Raw genomic sequence first — 22,279 nt, 5'->3', positions numbered from 1 at the left:
CAAGAGCACAACTATTTGCCAGATGGAGCAGGCGGCTGTAAAGCAGGAAAGCAGTGCTATTCTACAGAGCAAAACCACACTGGCATCAAGCAAGCAGCAAACTAAAGTTTCCAGACTTCATTTCTGTAAGGAAGTTTCCAGCTTATTAGTTTTCCTTGTTTAACTTTACTGCTGGATGCTGCCAACAGCAAAAAGTGTCAGGTTTTTAAGTAGGCACTTTGTGGCCCTTAAGAACACTTGTTTGAGCCTTCATTCAGGAGTCTGATCAGTACCCTACTGGCCACCCATCATAGGTAGAGTTCCTCTGCTCTCTGCTCCTTACATTTCTCTGGCCGCCGCTAGCCTGATGCAGCAAGGCTGCCGTCAGCGGTGGTTTCTCGTGGACAGCAGGAGAGCAGCAGAGCACTCTGCACCCACCCAGTTGCAGGGTTTCGGGGGAAGCACAGTTCTGGCTCACCCTGCTCTCAAAGTAAGGTTCAGACACAAGCCTCCCTCAGCTTGAGGAGCCTCCACCCTCCCCCTCCATGGTGGTTTCAACTTGACAGCTCCTAATAAACCAAATTTTACGAAGCAGCTCCTGGAGAGCTCCTGGAAGCTAATTAATGCTCTAATGAAGAGCCTGACTGCCTTGTTTGCTCCACGGCTCCCATGTCAATCAATCTGCCATAGCCCGGCTTGCAAAAAAGCAGTGAGGAGCCCAGCACCCCTGGCGTCTGCTTGGTTATCATCCTTGGCACCCCTCCCCATCTCTCCCGAGGACGCAGGGGCGGGAAGAGCGCAGAGGCATGGGGAGGTGGGTGCCCTGCAGGTAGGGATGGGCAGGTCTGTGCCTGAGTATGAAAGCAGTGAGGGAGTGCCTGGGGGGTTTGCCAAAGCCTCCTGCTTGTGTGAAAGCCCTTCTTTCTCATTCTGTTGTTGCTAGAAGGACTTCCCAGTGCTTAGACCCCAGGCCCTCTCAAAGCTCCACCAAATCACCCCCTTGCTTGTGCTGCAGAGGAAAGATAAGTTTGGTAATGCATACGAGGACAATGGCAATTTAATACGCCAGCACAAATCTGCTCAAGCCTCCTTGCCAAAAGAGTCCTATCCAGAAGTCCTAGCCTGCCCAGATCGCAGCAGAGTCCTCATCACGCACAGTGCCGCCAGAGACTCTCTGCTGCCCTTGTCTGAGTCCCGCAGAATGCATGGATGCACGCCGCTCCCAGACAGCACCTCCTGTCTCAGCCACTCCATCTCTGAAAACCTGGCAGGGAGAAGCAAGATCCAAGGAGGAGCCAGGAACAGAGGCTGCCTGACAGCCCTCGGGACTCCCCTTAACCCACAGGCATCTATCTACCACCTTCCTCCCTCAGGCAGGACCCAGAGCCCAGGAGCCTGGACACCATTCCCACTCCATGCTGCATGAGGGGGCAGTGCTCAGCTGGCACCAAGAGCTCAGCCTGAATCCAAACGTTTCCAGGGTCACCTGGATTCAAAAGGAACTGCCTGCACCTCTGCCTCCCCTGAAACCCAAGAGATCAGCAAGTGCCATGGAGTCACCACACCTGTCCCCTCCAAGGACAGGACCCATCTGTCCTGACTGATCTCTTGCAGATCAGCCCAGTAAAGCTTGCATAGAGGATGCTCTTCTCCACCTGGAAAGGGGCAAGTGCACAAAGGGCAAGGCAACAAAAGTCTCTAGAAGGGAAAGGGTGGTAAGCCCTAGGGGCAAGCCCCAGCTTTCAGGGATGAAAGAAGCAGCGTTTCAGAGGCAGGCCATATACCGCAGCAGAAGGGGAGCCCCAAACACATGAACGTGGGTGGGAAGAATCTCCACCCTGGGACTCGGGGCTCACTCCAAGCTCAGCCTGTTCTCCTCTGCATGGTCTGCTGCCAGCTTTGGCTTCGGGCAAGCAGCTGGTGTGAACTGAGCCGTACTTTCATTGTTCCTCCCTCTCTGCTGCAACATGAGCTCACTGAGAAAGAAACAACAGGCAGCTCCAGAGATGTAAGTAAAAAGGAGAGCACTGTGTTGTAAGGACACAAAACTGCCAGAGGCAATCTAGTCAGTCTGGTCCACAGTCCTGCCCAACAGATCCCCACACCAGCCTGGATTTCTACCCCAGCCTACAGAAGTTAAAACCCACCACTCACCCTACAGCAGTGCAGGTCTCTCTCCTTGCAAAGCACAGATGAGGTACCTGGGTCTGTGTGCCCTACCTGTGCACAACCCTCCTTCTACTTTGCAACCCAAAGTGTGCAGGCTTGCATGACACTGAGGAGTAGGCCATGAAAGGGAGCTTCAGATCCTACTGCTGCTGCTGGTGAGTTTTCACACACCAGCAAGTGATGAACACCATGCCCTTGTGATACCTAAATTCTTTATGAGCTCTCAAACATACAGCCAGCACCCTTTAGAGGGCTCTTCCTCACATTGCCAGTCCTTTTAATGGCTTCGTGCCCAAGGGGTCAGGAACATCACAAAGGCCAAATCTGGTTTCAGATGCCATGCAAGACATTTGTGCCATCCCACCTACAGGCCCTGTGTTCAGAACTGGGTTAATGCTGCCATTGCCCGCCTTATTCATTCCTCCTTCAGGAGCTGTGTGTTTCATTTCTCAAACACTGCTCATTTCTTCCTAGGAGTAGGAAAGAACTGGAGTGTTTCAAGCTGCTGACATTTCCTCAACATTACCTGTTGGCCATGACATAGCCGTAGGTGAAATTACATTGCAGCCACATTAATATATGCAATTCAAAACCAGAGCTGCCACCTCTGCAGTTACCACTCAGCACAGATGACAACTACAAACACTACCCACCGCAAGAGTGCCAAGGAGAGACAGCCTGAGCACTGAAACAGCAAACTGACACACCAGGAGAAGCTCCAGCATCCTGTCCCTTGAGGATGTGGGATTTCACAAAGCAAAGAGATTAATGAAGCAATCAGGCAGCCACTATTTTACCTTTCCCACTTGAACACACTTTAAAGGCTGACATATATCGATTGCCAGGTCTGCACCTGGAAACTGCCACATAGAAAGGTCACTGACAAACAGGGAATGGGGGTTTAAGAGGAAACTAGAATCCTGACATTAACTTACAATCTGGAAACACACGCTGGCTCAATTTGCCAAAAGACCTCCAGACAAGCCTTCTTTACAGTCTCCCTTAGTGGACTGGTAGTGGAGATAGTTCACCCCAAACTCACTGGTATAAGGGTCAAGGCAGGAACCTGTGACTAGTCCCAAGGGAAAGGAGAAAGCTAGAACTAAGACACCCAATACCAGCCTGAAGTTATCCCAGATTAAGGTAACTATAGAGACACAGAATTAGACTGACAGCACTCTCAGGTGTTCAATCATTCAGCATCCTGGATATTAATCTGAAAACCAGCACCTCCTTCATCAGTCTGGGGCTCTAGGATGCTCATTCAAAGATGTCCGAGGAAGGTGCCTCCCACATCGTCCTGGACCCTCTCTGGAGATTATCCAGCCAAAAACCCAGTGATGACATGACCCTCTGCAGCCTGCAGAACCAGAGAGAACCACAGCAGTCGCTGGTACGACTGCCAGCATGGCATTCATGGAGAACATCAACCATCCGCTCTCAGAGGCTGCCTGGGACGTGGAAACAAAACATAGAGAGAGTGCAACCATGGTGCTGGGGATGCTCTGAGAAGTCCCTGTCTTCTCTTCCATCCCGCCTTGTGAGCCATAAAACCACAAACATTATGCAAGGCTCATTGGACTGACAGCTAAGATTTGTGTAGTAGTAGTTTGCTGAGCAGCAGGGAGATAGGGAGAGGTAAAAACCATGGAGACCTAGATGACTTGTTCTGTTAAGGCATCACTCGATGGTTACTGCTCCAGTAAAGAAGAACTGGCTGCCAGAGCACAGTTTAAATGTCCTTTAAATGCTCTCCCTGCCACCCTGAGCTGTGACACAGAGGCTCTCCTCTGGAAGCTGTTATCAAGGATTCCTCTTTCTCTCTCTGTCTCACACACATATGCATGCAGAGAGATGTGCAATGAAGAAGCATATTACTCCAGGGACCATACCCAGTCAACGCTGTATCCTAGGGAAATAAGCTAAAATGATGAACATCACCCACCTGACCTTGCGAGCAGTAAAACATGTATTACAAGGCAGGATAATCAAGATAAATGGAAAAGATTAACCTGGAGATGAGGGCAAGGAAGGAGAGAGGGAAGAAAGATGATGGAGAGCTCATGAGGCGCCTGGAGCTCACAGCATCCCCTGAGTTGTCTAAAGACATGCTAAGGGTTGGGGAAGGTGGAGGACAGTATGAAAAGAGTCACTGCGGGGAAAAACACAAAGCCCAAGACAGAAGACAGACCCTAGGGAGGAGTCCCTCTGCACAGCAACATGAAGGGAGGACTACCATGCTGTAAGGAGATAAGCCAAGAGTCTTGAAGGTGCTAAAAGCCTCACTCCAAACATCAACTCCAGCCCTAAGGCCAAGACAGCAATAAACCGTTCAGCTCAGCGATGGCCCAGAGTTGCCCTGACCCTTCCTGTACAATAGAAGGCACCACCAAAATATCAGTGGGAAAGCCTACAGAAGGCACCTCTCTCCACTGGCTGTACAGGGATCATAAGCACCTTGTAGGTTTTCTGAGTCTCCCTGCCAAGCCAGGTGTCTGTTGCCTAGCTGTTTCACAGTCTGTGCAGGCACCCATGGCCTTGGTGACTTCCAGCTGGAAAGGGCTCAATTTCTGATGGGCATGAAAGTCAGACTTTTTGATCACTAGCTGCTTTTGAAGATGCCTCCATCAGAGTGAGAGATGCAGGCAGTTACTAGACAAGAGCTGGAGCACCTCACCTATGGCGCATGTGCACATGCAGGCTTTGGTAGGAGCATGTCTCTTTTCTTTGATCCTGTTTGCCCCATCCCGCTCCTCTCTTGCCCAGGTTAGTCTGCTCTGATGAATAGAGGTGGCAACCTGAAGCCAACTCCGTCTCACCAGAACAGCCCAGAGACTGGACATAGCTTCAGTCACCTCACTTCCCAGAAGAAACCCCCATGAACAGCATATGAGGAGCAAAGAGAGGACCCAGTTCCCCACAGGTGGATGAGGAAGCTCCAGCACATCTGCGGCTGAAGAGCCAGGCAGTTCTACCTGAGCCACGCACAAGCGTGAGACGTCAGTCACAGCCACAAGAGCAGTCCTCACTCTGGAGGGACCACTGCAGCACTCGTACGTACCCTCTCCCCACGATGCACCCCCCCGCCCCTCTCATGCACTCTTGGCACTCACCCGGCCTCAAGACCCTGATTTCCAGCAGGTTGGAGGTCCTGTCTGCCAGCCGCGTCCAGCTGCTGTTGTAGTTCTTCCTCCAGAGCTCAGCCACGCACTGGTACTTGCCAGCCTCGGTGTCGCTGGCCCTGCTGATGCTCAGGCGCACGTTGTTGCTGGACTCGGCCTTCTCGATGGCGGTACGGGTCCGGAAACCCGTGTACCTGTCGCCCCACTGGACCCCACCATCACGCGTGAAGGTGACCAGGTCGTGAAACTCAGTGCTGCCTGCTGGCTGGAAACGCCACGTCACCGACACCGGTACCCACGATGGGTAGTGGGGCTTGATGATGCACTGGAGATCGAAGGACTCATTGTAGGTCACCCCAGGGGTGCGGGAGATAGCTGTGACAGCAAAGCCGGCCTCTGCGGAAAGAGAGAAAAGGGCTTTGAGAGACACCTGCCTAATGAGGCCCTGCTGCCAACACGCAAAAGCTAGAGCGTGGTCATCCAGTCTTGGGCCTGGAATAATCAGCCGCTTGCATTGTGTCGGCTCCTCATCTGCAATTGCAAAGCAGCACGAAAAGCAGCAGCAAAACCACACTTAAGTGCCTGTGTAGTAGTGCCTGTCTGCGTGAGCACTGGCTGCAGCGGCAGCAGGATCGTGCTCAATTTCTGCCCAGAGGAGCGAGATCCCCTGAGAGCAGCCAGCCTCTGCAGGCTGCCAAAGTCCCGTAGGGAAACGCAGCAGCGGAGTGGCGAGGGAGCAGCATCAGGCAGAGCAGCTACCCAGCACCAGCCTGACTGCTCGCAGACCCTATGATTCACATCCACCTCTCGGGTAGGGGGTCCCCACCCCATCCCCCACCCCAGGTCTGCAGCTGGTTGCTGCAGGTGAAGGAAAGATGAGGAAAGGGAGAAGGAGCAGCTTTTGTTCATGCATCAGAGAGGTGGCAGTGGTTACAGAACACCAGGATGGAAGGCAACTGAGAGAGAAGCTGGTTGCTTGTGTTCTTCCCACAGCACAGCTTTTCTTCTCTTGCAGATCACAGCTCCAGGACGGCTTTATGCAGTTATCCTCGCATATACACCACTCTGCAAGCCAGTCAATACATTTTGACTTGTTTACCCCCAGCACTTTGTTTGTTTAGGGGAGTTTAAAACCAGCAGTCTATGAGTAATCTGAAGATAACATATTCCCTGTTGACTTACATTTTGGGTCGGTGTATTTCCATTGCTCATTTGTTCCAAGCTGCGGAGAGAAATATTTTCTTCTCTTCCAGTCACCTCAGTGCAGCCAGCAGATTTAGCAGGGACCTTGTTTTCTTACTGGCAACACCGCCAAGAAGCACTCCCTTCCCAGGAGGCTCCGCAGGGTGTCCCACACCAGCTGGCAGCTCTCCTCCCTCCCCATGCAGTGTTGACCATCCCGGCACCCAGCACAGCTGCCACTGCCAGGGGAGACCCCAGTCAGTAGAAACAGGAATCTTCTGGATCGGCACGGAGCTTCAGCCTGCCACTGCCTCAAAATTACAGTTCAAAAGATGAGCCAGAAGCGCACCACAACCCTCAGAGCTCCTGCCACGGGCCAGACCAGCCGCAGCGCAGACACCGCTGTACCTGCACGCTTCCAGCAAGTGCCTCTGCAGTCCCCTGGCATCACTGTGCCAGAGCTCCGGGATGTGTAATTACGGAGAAAACAGGTCTATCTTTGCGATTAAAGCCTCTTGCAACATGTTCAGTGATTACCCAGGAGAGGAGAGCAAGACCCAGGCTGTCTCCCCAACAGGACTGCTGCATCTCATCCCCATGTAAGCCCTTACCTTCAGACCCTGCAGCAGTCCTCCTGCCCCAGAGCAAGTGTGTTACTGGGCCCAGCTCAGAGCACCACTGAGCCAGCAATAACCCTAGAAAGACAACTTAATTTCACTAAGACCAGCTGACTTCATAAAGTTTAATCTTCAGTTGGCCTGGGCAAGGAAGCTTCATGAAGGGGCTTCTCTTGACTCCTGGGTGAAAGCTACGTGTTTTTCAGGTCCTCAACTCAACCAACACACTCATGGCACTCAGGTTAACACATAAAGGCCCTTCTTCCTTTGGGACTTGGCACAAAAGGAGAGAAGCCACGCATAAAAGCAGGCAGATTTTCTGCAAGACCTCCCTACCAGAACACAGCAGCCCTCCCCTCACCCCACCTGCCCCCTCCTTCCCCAGCCAGCGAGGGACTGAAGTCCCCGCCAGGCACTCGAGATCCTCAGAAGTTCAGGGACAGCTGGTCTCATCTGACAGCACATCTCTCTTCTGGCTGTTGCTTCTGAACCACCCTGTAGATAAGATTTATGGGTTTGAACATCATCTGTGCTGGTTCAGCTAAAGAGTTTCTTACCCTGGCAGACTGGCAAACGATTAGACCTTAACTTGAAATGTGAGTGTCACTAAATTTACTGCATTTTTTTTTATTAGCAATTTCTGTAGCCATAAACCTCTCTTGCTCTTTCTTAGCACCTTCCATCTGAGTTTCCCAGAACACTTCGAAACATTACGCTCAACAAAAAATATCAGATTCAGCAACAATGAAACAATACTCAATATTTCCTCCAATAATTTTTCATGAGCCACTTCAGCTTTGCTAATTATAGGAGGAGGACCTAGGAATTTCTTAGGACTTGACAGAACATGCTCAACAGCCAGCAATTTCTCTGGGACAAGAAGCAGAGGAGGGACAACTACCCTTCCATCACATCTTCTGCAACTGCTGGGCAAATCCAGGCATCTTAAATTTTAACAAGAGTAAAAGTGATATATTTTAAAATCTCAACACTTAATCTCAACACTTCTACAAGTAGCAGAGTAAAGAGAATGGCTGATACGTGGACTTACAGCAGGCTAAATGCTGCTGAGCTCGTGAGGAAGATGCCGTTGAAACAGATGAGAATCTGCCTTTACAAACTAACATCCCTAACCTGTTTTTGGAAGCTATATAGCAAAGATTTCTAGCTCCAGACAGAACAGTCTCTGAAAGAAGGTCTAAAGTAAAGAGGAGGAAAGGAGGAAAAAACGAGACTTTAATCAGCATACAAGACAGCTCTGAAGTCTGGTCTCTCACACATCTTGCCAAAGCTTAATACTACAGAGAACCAAAAAAAACCCAAACCAAAAATTTCTATTTTGACCTTTCAATAAAGCTCCCCGATTGTTTACAGCCCTGGTATTCTGCAAATCAGTGGCCTCAGAGGAGCAGCCATCCCTTCTTCAGTCTCCTGCACAGCACTTTGTGAACTAGTCCAGGCTTAAAACAGCAAGGCCTGAGTGGGACCAAAGTAATTCACAATCTATGCAAAACCCCTAATGCCCTACCTGCCCTTTCCTAAGCTGATGTGGTTTCACTGTGTTTGAAACGGAGGAGCCCTTTGGCAGAGCAGAGTACCAGCTGCAATGATCCCACATCCTAGTTTAACGTTGGACAACGCTGGGCCTCTGGGCCAGCAGCTCAGTGCCTCCTTGCAGAGGCAGCGAGGACCGTTCCTGACCCATGTCTTCTGCAGGCTTGTGATGCTGTCAGAGATGCTTGCCATTTCTGGTGGCCGGGCCAACAGATGCCCAGCGTCTTGGTCTCCTGGTCTGGTGGATGGAGGTAAAGTTTACCCAGGACAGGCAAGGAGGCTTCGATGCCCACTGGCTGCTGATGGAGCACCACCACTGCACTGCCCATAGCCCGGCTCCAGTGATGGGGGATGTGTCATGGGACTGGCAGCCTTTCTCCTCGGAAGGACGCTGGAAGCACTGCCCCCCTCCTTAGCCACCCCCTGCTTTGCTCCTGCCACAGCCACTCCTCAGACTTTGCCCCCACACACAACGGGGTGTGCAGGTGTTTTGCACCAACCTACTGGGAGCTGCGGATGGGCTGCTGGGTACCTCCATTTTGCCAGCAAGCAAGGGCAAGAGTGCCGAGAGCAGCCCCAGTTATTTGCAGGTGACCTCCTAGGGGGGGCCGGGTGTGCAGGGAGCACAGGCCTGTGGCCCCCCGCACCTTAAGTACTCACCCAGAGCAGTGATGGACACCGGGGTGCCCGTGTGCCGCTCCCCAACCATCTGCCACTCCCCATCCAGTGTCCGCGTCCACTCGACCACACGGCACTCGTAGTGGCCCTCGTCCGCCTTGACGCTGTTGAAGATCTCCAGGGTGAAGGAGCCGGGCCGGACCTGCTCCACCTGGATGCCCCCGTAGCTGCTGCGCTCGGCGTACGAGGGGCCCGGCTGCAGGGTGCCCTCCCGATCCAGACGCACAATTTCGCTGCGCCGGTTGAGCTTGTCCACCAGCAGCCAGGTGACGGAGAAGCGGCTTTGGGGCCCGAAGCCCGAGCGCACGTTGCAGCCAAAGCGCAGGCTCTCCCCCTCCAAGACATTGCTTGCGTTGTTGATAATCTCCAAGGAGATGCTGGTCTCTAAGGAGAGAAATGCATATACACAGGGGAGATGATACACACTCGCCACTTCTCGGTCTGCAAGAAGGACGCTGCCGGCCAGAGAGGCTTTCTACCAGGTGCAGGAAACTGCCCACGCATTTGGGTCCAGGCACGTCTTAACCTCATGCGTGACCACATCCAAAAACAGCTTGTGGGCAGCGAGCTGCTCCTGGTGACTTGCACACTCAAAGTAGGTGTAGGCCAAAGCTGGGAGAAATCTCTCCGCCTACGGCTCACGAGACATTGTCGCGTCTTCTGGTTGCAGGTCCGGGATGGGATCTCAGCAAAACTTGGAATTTGTGTTGCTACAACATGAACTGCATGCAACTGGCTCTGCCAAAAAAAGCTTCCAGCTCCCTGGGCTTTTCAATTCACGTCATCCTGACCACCATCTTGCCACGTCCGTTCCTACAACACCTTTTGGCTCTCTCAAACTCCCATCGCTAGTGACACTAAAGGTAGCTATCAATGTTTGGTAACAAAAAAACCTGGTATCCTGAGCTTCCCAGAGATGTAAGACTTTATGGCTGGTTTTTCAGAGATACTGAGTGCTGGTTACTCTTGCTGTCTTCCGTTGGAGTTATGGACAATTAGCACCCTTGAAAAATCATCACATTTGTTGCTAAAGCTGGTGATTTATCAAATGGCAAGAATGAAATCTGTCTGAAAGGTGGCTGTGCCTAGATGTACATTTTAGACATTTGTCCAGTGCAAGATTTCTAGCTCGAGTAATTTTGAAGGCCAAACAAATGAGACCAAATATTGGTAGGAGAGAAAAGAAATAGAATTTCTTTTGGAGAAATAAGGAGGGGAAAAAAAAGCTAGAGGAAAGGGCTGCATTTCCCTACAAACCTAAGAGACAGGAGACAAACATCGCACAAAATCCTTTTGCAGCTACCCTCTGCTTGGTCAAAGCTCACTGCCAAAGTAGCCTGGGCAAACACACGCATGGTTCTTCATGCCACAGCTACCTGAGTTTCAGGGGGCAAAACAAGGAATGAGTCAGTGGACCCTCTCCTCTCACCCTGGTATTTCTGTATTTATCACATTTGTCTGACAAACATAAAAGGCATTCAGGCAAGCCTCTAGCAGGGTTTTTTTCACCAGGGTTGGCAGACACACAGCGACCATGAGGGAGCTCCACACTGAAGAGCAAACTGGGGCTCGAGGAGCACACAAACCCTGGTTTCTCCCAGTACAGCTGTCTTGCAAGACAACACCCACTGAACAGCCTGCAGAAACCTAGCAGCTCTTAGGATAAACCATGGCCAAGTCAGTCTCCCCATTACACCCGCTGAGTGCTTTAGAGCACCCAGCTCCCTGCAGAACAAGGTGAGAGAGGTGTGAGGAGCAAGTCAGAGGCTGTCACACACACCTTCAGCTCAAGGCCAAAACTGCCAGCCTGTGGACATTACCAAGGTGGGGGCATGTGTCCCCACCTATGAGCCTCACACATATCCCTCCTTCTCTATCATCCCCATTCCATCAAAAAACCCCAACCTTGCCAGATGGCATTTCAAGCCTCCACAGCATGCAAACTCTTACCCAGCCTCTTCCCCACCGCTGAAGTCTGGGCACATCATGGTCTCACCAGCTAGTTGCCCAGCAGACCAATGGTCCCAGGAGGGGATGGGCAAGTCTCTACTTACTGAGCGGCAGGACGGTGATGGGGATGTTCTTTGGCCGCTTGCTCTCCTTGTCGATGAAGTCCCCCGTCACGGTCTTCTCCCGCTCAGTCACCCGGCAGTTGTACTTGCCACTGTCCTCAAGGCGGAGGCGGTAGATCTTCAGCACAAAAACGTTGTCGCTTTCTTTGGCTACCTTGAGCTGGCCCAGGGCCTCGCGCTGGGCAAACTCGTTGTTGAGCACCGGCACAGCATTAGGTCCTAGGCTGGCGATAAGGGAGCTGTTGAAGGCCCAGGAGATGGAGAAGTAGCGGTCAGGGACATTCTGCGCCTCCAGGATGCACCGAAACTCCACCGGCTCACCCACGATGTACGTCCGTTTCTCTGTCTCCAGCCGGACACTGAACTCCTTATCTGGGGAGAGACAGACCAACTCAGGTCAGCATGGCAAAGCCCATCAGGACAGCCAGCACACCTTGTGCAAGGTATCTACAACTTGCTACTCCCTGCACAGCCAGCATCCCTTGGACACGTACATCCACAGGTGGAGGGGTCAGGGGCTTGCTTTTGCTGTGAGAGCCCAGATCGGCTGTGCTGCTGAAGAGGCAGCTTGCTGTCCAGTATGCAAGAGCTGCAAGGCTTCCCCCGTCATAACCCTTTCCTCCAGCCTTTACTCCTGGGAGCAGCTCTGCTGCAGCACCAGCATCCAGTGGCACTGCAGAATGTGACCTGAAGCCTAGTCCTACTCACACTCTGCTCAGATGGGATTAAGAGGCAGGGCCTTTGAGGGTATCAGAGAGGAAGAAAGAGCTCAGTTGGGTCTTTAGATCCTTAGGAACCTGTGCTTAGGGCTGGGACAAGGATTTTGACTTGCAAATGGACCTTGGGCAATACAGAAGTGCTTGCTGAAAGTTTTAATTTTATTTTCTGCTGTGTCGCTCTTACTTCCTCACCTTCCAAAATTCTCATTGCCTGTACTAGCACCAAGTGCTTAAGATGTATGTTTGAGCTCCTGTGTCAGCCCCAAATCGCTGACCATGTCAGGAGACAGGGCCTGCCACCCTTGCTGATCCAGTGTCCCCTGACTGCTCTTTGCTGACTGCAAGGCCCTCCTTTGCCCTGCTTCACCCTGCTAGCAGCGTCCCAGGTGGGCATACAGCAAAGCAAGGAGCCAAGTCCCAGCCACCTAACAAGGCACAGCCCTGTTTTCCACCTCCTCCCACCACCCAGCCGAGTGCGAAAAGGCCAGAGGAGACACTGACCGGTGGCTTGCACGTTGACGATGGCGCCCTGGGAACGCTTGCGGGTCATGGCATACCAAGACTTGTCCGGGTCCTGGATCCACTCTGCCGCCTCGCAGTAAAACTCGCCCTGATCCGATGGGTGGAGGTTGTAGATGGTGAGCTTTGAGGTGGTCTCCCCAACTTTGTCCAAGCGAACGTCCCCCGTGGCTTGCCGCTGGGCGTAGGCGCTGCCAGCCCGCAGGACGAAGTCGCGGCTGAGGGAGATGACCTCCACGGGCACCTCGCTGCCTCGCTGCCGGTACCAGGCGATGGAGACGTGGCTGTGCTGGGCTGTGCTCTTGGACACCTCACACTTCAGCTCCAGGGAGTCACGCTCCACTTTGTTCAGTGTCTGTGGGACTGCCGTCACTCGCAGCGAGTCGGGGATCACTGCAGCAAAGGGGGACGGGAAAACACAGCCCAAGAGTTAGCAATGCCAAAATGCCAAGTCTAAAGCCCAGACGCATTAAAAGGAGAGCCAGGGAAGAGGGGTTTTTTTACAGTTGTAATTAAACGTTAAGTATCAGCAAAGCCCTGTTAGCTCATATCTAGCCCCCCAAAAGAGGAGAATTGTCCCCAAAGCCTTGGACTGGGAAAGACCATGACCTGCAGCACCTACTCCAGTAATGCACTTAAATTCCTGCTTAATGGACCCAGCTACTGCACAGGGTTTTCCATCACGCTGCAGAGCAGCACAGCTTAATACATCCACTTCCCATCGAGGCATTTCATCACGGACAGCCTCCCTCCCCTTCATCGTGTGCTCCCCAGCATGTTCTGTGGCCCCCCTCCTGCCCACATCCTTCAGCTACTCCTTAGCCCTGCACCGTGGTCTTCGCCCCTCAGTCCCCGTTGGGGCCAAGCTAAACATATTTAGTTCCTTTAATCTTCCCTCATAAAAAAGTCAGGAGATCCAATTCCCTTCTCCTTTGTTTATATCCTTTCACGTTTTAATGACCCCCTCAGGCCAAACGAAGGGGTTTCTGCATTCGGAGGGAAGTGGCTCCTCTGAGGGCAGCAATGCAATTGCATCATGCCCAGCGCCTGCTCTGGGGACACAGCCCCGTCAAGGCACTTGGTAATAAAACTGCTGGCTACTTTTCCAGTTGATTAACCAGAGGAAAGGAAGTACAGCCACTAAAATCGCGATGAAAAAAACAACTGCAGCCCCCCCAACCTTGCTTGATTTTAGCAAGCATCTTAATTTTAGCAAGAGGCTCTACCACCAGAAGATAAGACTTTTTTAAAAAGAAGCCTTTCTAGACTTTGTTATCTCAAGAAACATCACGTGGACAGAAGAATGTAAACCTCCCCAGCTCTGCAGACAAGGCAGCACCAGTGAGCCTGTAAATGCCCACAGTTTCACTGCACACCGGTGGAATATAATTAACATATCTCAGTTCAGTTTCATTGACAGCACTGGAAGGTTTGACAAAATTAGCCGAGCTGCTGAAAGCTGCATCTGTTTCGTTCAGGCACAGCTACAGAAAGCAATGAGCTGCACTGAAGACAACCGCTGGCATTATTTCTGGCAGAAAAGTCAAAGCAGAAGAGGGGAAAGGATAAAAAGCCACGAGATGAAGCAAATGAGAGGGAAATCCTCCTGTGTCCAGCCCGGATCGGGGCATTCACTTTTACCACACGTTCACTACCCAGGGAATTTACTGCCCCTGACTGGGAAAGTACCTGGTAAGGCCATTTACATTGCAGGCCATTGCCCCCATCCCTGCAGCCACATCCTCCTCCCTCCCTTCTGCTCATCTTCCTCACCAGGGCTGCCATCCCCTTCCCACCAGCAATAGCCCCTGGCAGACCATGGCCAGGAGCCCACCTCACTTCACCTTTCCCCCTTCTCCCCTTTCCCTCCCAACTCCCAAATCAACGGTGACAGCGGCAACTAGCCTTGCTGGTTCACGCTGCCTGCACGATGAGATTTAAATATCTCATCTCAAATGTTTCTGAATAATTTCCAGAGCCACACAGCTCCTTTCTCTTTGCCCTCCAGCCATGGGATCTTGTAACTTTTCTTATGTTATTTAAATAAATTAAACCTGATCACCATCTTGCTGGAGTTACTCTCCTGCTGAGCTGCTTCAAAGGCAGAGCTCCCTGCTACACCAGCCTCTGCATGACAGCTTATGGGGTGAAAGTGGTTATCCATGAAGAAAGTGTGCCCGTCCTCCTTCCCTCAATTTGAGACCCCTGTGTACCCCACCAGGTGCCTGTGTGCCCACCCAGCCCTGCTCAGCAGCACAGCTGCTTGCTGGCTATGGGCAAGACAGTGCCCTGCTTACCCTGGGAGCCTGCCTGGCTCTGCTGGGTGAGTACAGGGCAGGCACTTGGCTTGCCATACGTGGGGCTGCCTGCTCCCTGGAAGTAACGCCAAGAAGCCTGTCCAGCAGCTGGGCCTCAAGCAAGCACTTACCATGCCGTTCCCCAAGCAGGTTAGAGGCTGGCAGAGGCACCACCAGCCGGAACCATGAGTTCATATTTCTAGGTCGTAACCTAGCTGGAAGGTTAGCATCTTCTACACCACGTGGGCAAGCCATTGCAAAATGTATTCCTGGAGAAAAATCAGGAGGCAGCGGCATGCTGTTAAAGGCTGTAATCTAATTGTGGTAACACCTGAGACGCTGTGCTGCATTCCTCCTGATTTTGGTTAATAAAGCCAACCAAGATCCTTCCTGTCAGAGGAATCTGTAAGACCTTTTGAGCTGCATGCAGCCTTGAGGCCATTGTCTTAAATCAGCCTGGCACGGACATACATTTGGTCAGGGCCACCTTCCTAATCAGGAGGACTAGAGACCCACTTGCTAAATGAAAGCCCAGTTTCCAAAGGATCAGACATTGGGAGGGACAGGCAAGAGCCCTGAGCTGGCCGGGCCAGCGGGAAGGCTCTCTGCTTTGCACCGCTGCTCTCACACTTGGCCAGCGATGCACAAACTTTTTTAGTTACACTGCAAGATGCACCTCGGGTACCACGTTTGGGGAGGGGGAAAGTGGGTAGGAGAGAGGGGAAAACGCTGTTCTCAAGAGTCAGCCGAACGTGGCAGCAGGTCACAGCTCATTTCAGAAGCCCAACGAGCATTTCATTTTGAGAGCTGTGGAGCACTGGGGACTCCCACAGTAGGGCTACAGGTCTCCTGGGGCTCACACACCCCCCCAACGCACAGACCCTGCTGGCCTGTGCCAACAAGAGGGCTAGAGGCACGGCTTAGCCCATCAGGCTGGAGCAGATCAGGCCTGGAAGTCACGGAGAGAAAAGCAAGCAGGGAATGCCACGAAGGCACTTGCCAGGGCACGACACCACACGTGGCAAGGTGCATTATCAGAAGAGAAGTTCCTCCCAAGCTGGTTGCCCTGCTCAGCCTTCAAAGACATCAGTTTGTGTATCAGAACATGAGTAACTCTTTGCATGGCACTCATCCAGGAGCCCTGGCTCCGCTGGCAGCCATCACGCCGCCAGGCTGCCCGCACTCATCCCGCAGCCGCCTGCCACGGGAAGCACCAGGGTTTCCGGGGGCACTCTGCAAGCTGAGCTCCCCTTGAAAGCAAGGGTAAACTTAGATGAGAGTCGTCACTGTGTGAAGGGGAGCGGGGCCACACCTGAATCAGAGCCAAGAGGGATGCTGCAGGACATGTCCTCTTGCCCACTCTTTCTCACCCAGCTCCTGCCTGTTTCTCCCCTCTTTTCAACACGCCATCCAGGCAGCCTGCCTTGCACCTCCCCCAGCATCCAGCCTTGCTTCCTCCTTGACCCCCAACACAAGTCCACCCCTGCAGCTGTCATGAACCCCCAGAGGTGTCTGCAGAGCTCCCCCCTCTCCAGCATCAAGGTTAGGTTTGGCAGCGAGTGGCTGTACAGGGAGATAAGCGGCTGAAAAACACTTCCTGGGAGCAAACCCACTGCACTACCACCATCCCTGAGCCAGTCTACTGAGCCTGGCCTCTGCCGACAGCACTGAGCTTGTACTTACAACACTGAAAAAGAGCAAGAAATACAGCATTTCCTATTAGTCCCCAAGCCACAGGTTACTGCGGAGGGCACTGGGACAGGTACTCGGTGGTGGGCGGGCTGCTAAGCACAGGTTGCTCACAACCCCCTGCCAAGTTTTGAAAGCTCCTGAAATATTGAATGTAAATATTGCCACTAGAGGGTGTCAGGGACCCAGCCAGGGAGAGTCCCAGGGCCCTGCTGCCAGAAGGAGGAGGAGGAGGAGTGGGGAGCCTGGGGATGGTCCCCTCTTGCCAGGGTGGTGCCCATGGGCAATCCTCCTCAGGAAGCCCACACACACAGCTCCAGTCAACCCACCCCAAATGCACACACCTCAATAACGCACAATCCGTGAGCATTCCATGAGTTAATTAAGGCTAACTTTAGGACAAGGAACTGGCTTACAGTCTCCCAGAAAACAAGTGGGGAGCAGAGAACGGAGTTCCTGGGTCTGGACTTGGTGCACATCTCAACACGCTTTCCTCTGAGCCCCAGGACCAGCTGTTTCCAGCAGCTCCTGGCACCATCCTGAAATCTGCCCACATGGACAAAGATGACCCAGGCATCTCCCTTTTCCCCAGGCTGGTTCTGGTTCATCCTTGGTATCCAAATACGCAACCAAGGGGTAGGCTATCACAGCTTTTATGTGCCGGACACAAATCAGACAGCTACCAACATTTCACCTACTCCCAGGCAAGACAGCAAACCTGCCTTGAGATGTTGCTTCCTTGTTAAGAGATGCAGGAGGATTGTCAGGCTGGGAGCCAGAGGCTCCCTAGCTTGAGCTGGTAAAACAACGCTGTGAAAATCACTTAGCACCATGGCAGCCTTACACTGGAGGCTCTTCAGGAGTAAAACAACTTACACAGGCTACCCAGCACAGTGGGACATTCTCAGGGCCACTGCAGGACAAGAAAAACCCACCAATATCTTCTTCCCTTGGATTTTGTTATACCAATTTTACCCACTGATACACTTTAGAGGCACCCTATGGTGCTACCCTGTATCCCCAGCTGCCCACTTCATACTACCTGGACAGAGCTAAGTGTGTCAAGTGTCAAGTGTGAATTATTTAAGAACAAATACACGTACTCCCTACTCCTAGGGAGCTGTTTCTGGCTGAGAAATACCACTCTGGATTTTGCAGGGAATTAGTGTGAGAGTTATGTTTCCATCTGCCCTGCAACATCTTGTTGCCCCGCAGGGATCCCAGCTCAGCACCACAAACCTCCTTCCCAAACCCCTCTGGTTGTGCGTGCAAGACAGAAACAAGCTGCTCAAGAGGAACCACAATGCCAGTGCCACCAGTCCAGAGGTGAGGACTGGCAGGCACCGAAGGACACCATGAAGGGCACTGTGGGTGAGGTGTGCAGACACAGTGGTTTGTTATTACCCTCTTCAACCTGCCAACCCTCATGCAGCCACCCATGCCATCCCAGGGAAGGAGGGGATCCCAGGATCTGGCTCCCACCAGAGCCACCCCTATGCCACAGAAACAGCTGGAAGGGACCTGTCCTCCCCCAGCCACTGCAAGCTCTCAGGGAACCAAGCTCCTTATATCCCTCCCCCACAACACTATTGATTTCCATTCCTTACAGGATCCAAATACGTGTGCATGCATGTGGCAGGAGCAAGGGGGTGGTGATAAGGTAGGAAAGATATCTAGATTAGCAATGTAATCCTCTCAAGACCTCATGCCTGGCAATTAGCTGTACATGCTGATCTGTACCTGCAGCACACCAGACACCTCTCCTCCTCGTCAATCAAAAGCTCGTGTAATGCCTTCAGCACAGAGGAAAACACATGTTGTGTTACGCTGCAAAACTGAAAACCCTCCAATGTCACCTTTGCAAGTGGACAAAACCAAGCAGATCATGTCGCTGGTAGTGTCCTTTGCTTGCCTTATTTTAAGTCCCGACTAGAAACTCACAGGCAGCCTGGGGCAGGCAGAGGAAAGCTTTGTTCCTGTTGTTGCTTCTTGTGAGTTTCCCCCACTGCCCAAGGCCCTACCTGAGACCAGAATTTGAGGAGGCAAACCTACCACCCCAAGATGTACTTTTGCTGTGACTGAGGGTGTGGAGTCTCCGTGTAAAATGTATAGCAAGAGGTTCCTGGTACCACAGGGAAAACATAAAGCAAATGTTAATAATCTGGTTGGTTTGGGGATTACTTTCCTTCAGTAAAGCCCCACCTGCACTGACAAACAAGGATGGTTAAAGACAGGTTTAAATGAAAGTCAGCTAAAAGTCTACTACTTGTTTAACTAAATTAAAAAAGAGGTCATACGCTTATCTGAATTAGTGAATTCACTTCAAGCTCTTGAAGGGGTAAGCAGAACTTGCGCTGTGGTCTAAAGAAAAGCAGTCAGAATATACTTTTAGTCCTCATGCAAATATTTAAGCCTTATTTTAAATAAGAACTTGAACTATGAAGTCACTTTCAGTTGCTGCACATCAAGAAATGCACAGTGAAGCACTAAAGTCGCTTGCAATTGTATCACTGCAGCATACTGTGGTAAAAGCAGGAAAATAAAAATAAAATATAATAAAGTAACATAACACATCCCCAGTTTGCACACTTGAAGCTTTTTAAAAGAGCAGTTTGTTATCAATTCAACTGCTGGTAGAAAGCAAGAGGGGAGCCAAAGAGTTAAGTAAGACGGCATGGCAGTTGTTTCACAGCAATGGTAATAAATCCTCTGATTACAATAGTATCCTTGTTGGTACATTAATGACTGGCTGGAACGATTATGCCGATAGAAATGCATCTCCAAAAGCAACTGGGTGAGTTCAAGCAGCCAGTGAGAAAGGGTGCAGGAAAAACAGAAGTCACTAATGTAGAAGAAAGGGGAAAAGCGAATCAGACAGAAGACGCAAAAACTGCAAATTAGGTCAGCTTTCTGACTCAGGGCCTGAACTTCTCCTTGCTTGCTGCGGGCTCCGTTAGTCGCGCACCCAGCCCGCACCACACGCCGTGGGCGGCCGTCACTGTGCTCCCTCCCAGGCAGCGGCTGAGGATCCCGCTGCACAACCTGCTCCCGCTCCACCGCGTGCCCCGCGAGAGGAGCTTCCCCCAGCTGCACGGGACCCCCTAGCCGGATGGTGTGGTTGCAAGCCAGCGTGCCCGCCTGGGACACGCGGGGCAGCGACGCTCTCCCACAGCTTCTCAAGCCCCACATGAACCCACAGGGGTTGGCAGCAGGCGCCCCGCAGCCCCACCAGCAACTCCTGCCCTGTGCGCTCAGGGCGAGCACGCAAGAGGAAAAGAGGCCCCAGCTCGGGCTTGTCCTTGATGGACCCAGGGGAGCTACAGCTTTCCCAGCTGCTCACGAGTGCTTCAGCTCCAGGAACAAAGACAGCCACCCTCCCCTTTTCCCCTGGGCTTTACTCCGAGGCTCCAGCCCCGCCAGCACAGCGCTGTTCAGAGCAGCTCTCTGAGCCTCCTTCCACTGGCAAGTGGTAGATGCTTTTCCAAAATTGCTGGTCCCCTTCCTTCAACTGCATCAGATGCGGTGTGGTGGGTGCAAGGAGCACATTCACAGCCGCTGCCCCTGTTTTGCTGTGCTCCATCACCCCTCTGCCCTCAGCTAAAGCTGCTTTGGGGAGCAGGGGAAGGCAGGCTCCCGCTAACAAGCTCTACTCCTCCTCCCCCTATCCCAAAGCACCCCAAGGAGCATCTGCTTATTAGGACGGCTAATTTAGGTAGAGAAGTTTAAGTGACCTCATTAAAAGAAAAAAAACTAAAGAGGAGAAACCAGAAAGAGGTAGTAAAAGGACAAGGCAGCACCCAGCAGGGAGAATGATCATTTGTTCATTAAGCAAAAATTAGCTGGAGCATGGGTGGAGCAAACCCTGACGACAGGCATCCCGAGGGGCAGAGGCGCTGGGGACACAGAGGCACCCAAAGAGCAGGGTGAGCCGGGTGTGTGGCAGGGGCAGAGCACAGGCCTCACGTCTGCCTCCATCTCCCAGCCGTGGCAAGGAGGAAAACCTTTACTCCCTCGCGCACACACGTTTTTTGCAATCCTGATCTGCACGGCAGATGCTCTCTGTGAGGAGGAGCGTGCAAACCAGCCTGCAAGTAAAAAAGGGTATGAGGTGCTGGCAGAGATGACCTTCAAAGAAAGGGACAGGGGTTTCCCCTTCCCAGCAATGGGAAAGCTCGTGCTTCGCGACAGCCTGGACGTCCCTGCTCTGCTACCCAGCACCCGATACGGTTCTCGGTGGGCTCTGTATTTGGGCTCCGTGGTCGCAGTGCACCCCGTTCAGCAGGCTGGCACTCCAAGCAGACCCGGACGAGCTTCAGGCATGCTGCAGCACTGCCCTGCTCCTGCAGCTCTGCCGAGGGGGATGCTCGCATGCTGGCCTCTGCCTGGCGTGTCCCCGGCCACGGGACCTCCCCGTGCCCCAGCTGCATTGCTCAGTGACAGCCGGCCGGGCTGCCAGCCCAGCCCAGCACCCCGCCGACCCCCTCCAAAACAGAGCCTGGGGGAGACATCCACGAGGGCAGCAGCGGGCTGCAGACCTCCACGCACCACATCGACCACTCACCTGCCGAGGCAATAACCTCCAGCAGCAAGCCAAGGCGAGTCAGCTCACAAATCCCTCCTTCTCTGTCTCCCTCTCTCACCTTTGTGAGGCTTCAGCTCTCCAGCTAATCCCAAGCGCCACCAGCAAGCTACCACAGCTTAAAGCAAGCCTAAGCCACTGCAAACACGAGGGCAGAGCACATCAGCACGCACCTCTTCCACCGAGGGTTAAGCTGATGCATTTTACTTAACAGCACTTGTGAGCTAAGAGCTGGGACATGGGAATTTGCTGTGGCTTAAATCGGCACAGGGCAACCTGCTAAGCCACAGCCTCCTGGAGCCCACAGGACAGCCAAGGAAAGAAAAAAAAAAACCCAACCCAGCAAACACGGAGCCAAGGAGCTGATGCAGCCTGGGCTCCTCTGAAGCTGTGCATCCAACACTGTCTTAATGTTTTACACCTCTGAAGCAGCAGTTAAGAAATTATATAAATGAGAAATGTAGAAAATTCTCTTTTCTGCAATTTTTTAAAAGCCTTATTTTGTCCAACCTAACGCACTTAAGCAGGCAGGCAATACAAACAACTGAACAGGAAGAGTCGTGTAGTATCGTTTCAAAACAATCAAAACACATCTCAGGCCATACTCCCCCTGGACTATAATTATGTTTGTGGTGCTTTATAGTCAGGTGAATCGTCCTTCTCAAAAATCAATTTTCAAGGAGGATTCTCCTCTACTTCAACTATACAAGTAAGACCAGGAGCAACACTGGAGATAAGAGTGCAAGAGCTGCTTTCAGAGATTAGTGCCCTTGCTTCAAGAGCTCGGCAGAGATTACACAGGAGGTCAAGGCATGCACACGAGAGCTGTTTTTCCTTCATTTATGCAATAATGAAGGTTTTGAGACCTTGCAAGCACCGTTCTCCCATCTGCCTTCGGGGACCTGACCTGTCCCAAGAGCTGGAAAGCCCAGGACCAGAGCTTCCAACAACCCCTTCTGGCCAGTCACTCCTTAAGCTCAGCAGCAAAGATTTATTTTTGCCTCCCGGGGCAAGACGACACAGACCAAGACATACTTGGGAGATGGTTTTTGTGAGCAGCAGTTTTTAAACTAAGAACTCTAAAGGCTCCCAAACCGAGAATC

The 22,279-nt window shown here is 52.3% G+C and overlaps 1 protein-coding gene across 2 annotated transcripts in view; it reads right to left on the bottom strand.

Moving 5' to 3' along the window:
- The window catches only part of IGSF3 (immunoglobulin superfamily member 3), a 98,003-nt gene that overhangs the window by 22,926 nt on the left and 52,798 nt on the right, over window positions 1–22,279 (bottom strand). Inside the window, exons 3-6 of one of the 2 annotated variants that reach the window (XM_074812952.1) lie at window positions 12,594–13,004; window positions 11,356–11,745; window positions 9,284–9,685; window positions 5,262–5,666 (exon numbers count right to left, since the gene is read on the bottom strand). In XM_074812952.1, the coding sequence (XP_074669053.1) occupies window positions 5,262–5,666; window positions 9,284–9,685; window positions 11,356–11,745; window positions 12,594–13,004 (1,608 nt within the window). The remainder of the gene's footprint in view (window positions 1–5,261; window positions 5,667–9,283; window positions 9,686–11,355; window positions 11,746–12,593; window positions 13,005–22,279) is intronic. The other variant, XM_074812960.1, reaches the window with a different exon arrangement.

The sequence above is a fragment of the Strix aluco genome, chromosome 2 (assembly GCF_031877795.1).
Source record: "Strix aluco isolate bStrAlu1 chromosome 2, bStrAlu1.hap1, whole genome shotgun sequence".
Lineage (NCBI taxonomy): Eukaryota > Metazoa > Chordata > Aves > Strigiformes > Strigidae > Strix > Strix aluco.
This window is presented reverse-complemented; position numbering and strand designations above follow the sequence as displayed.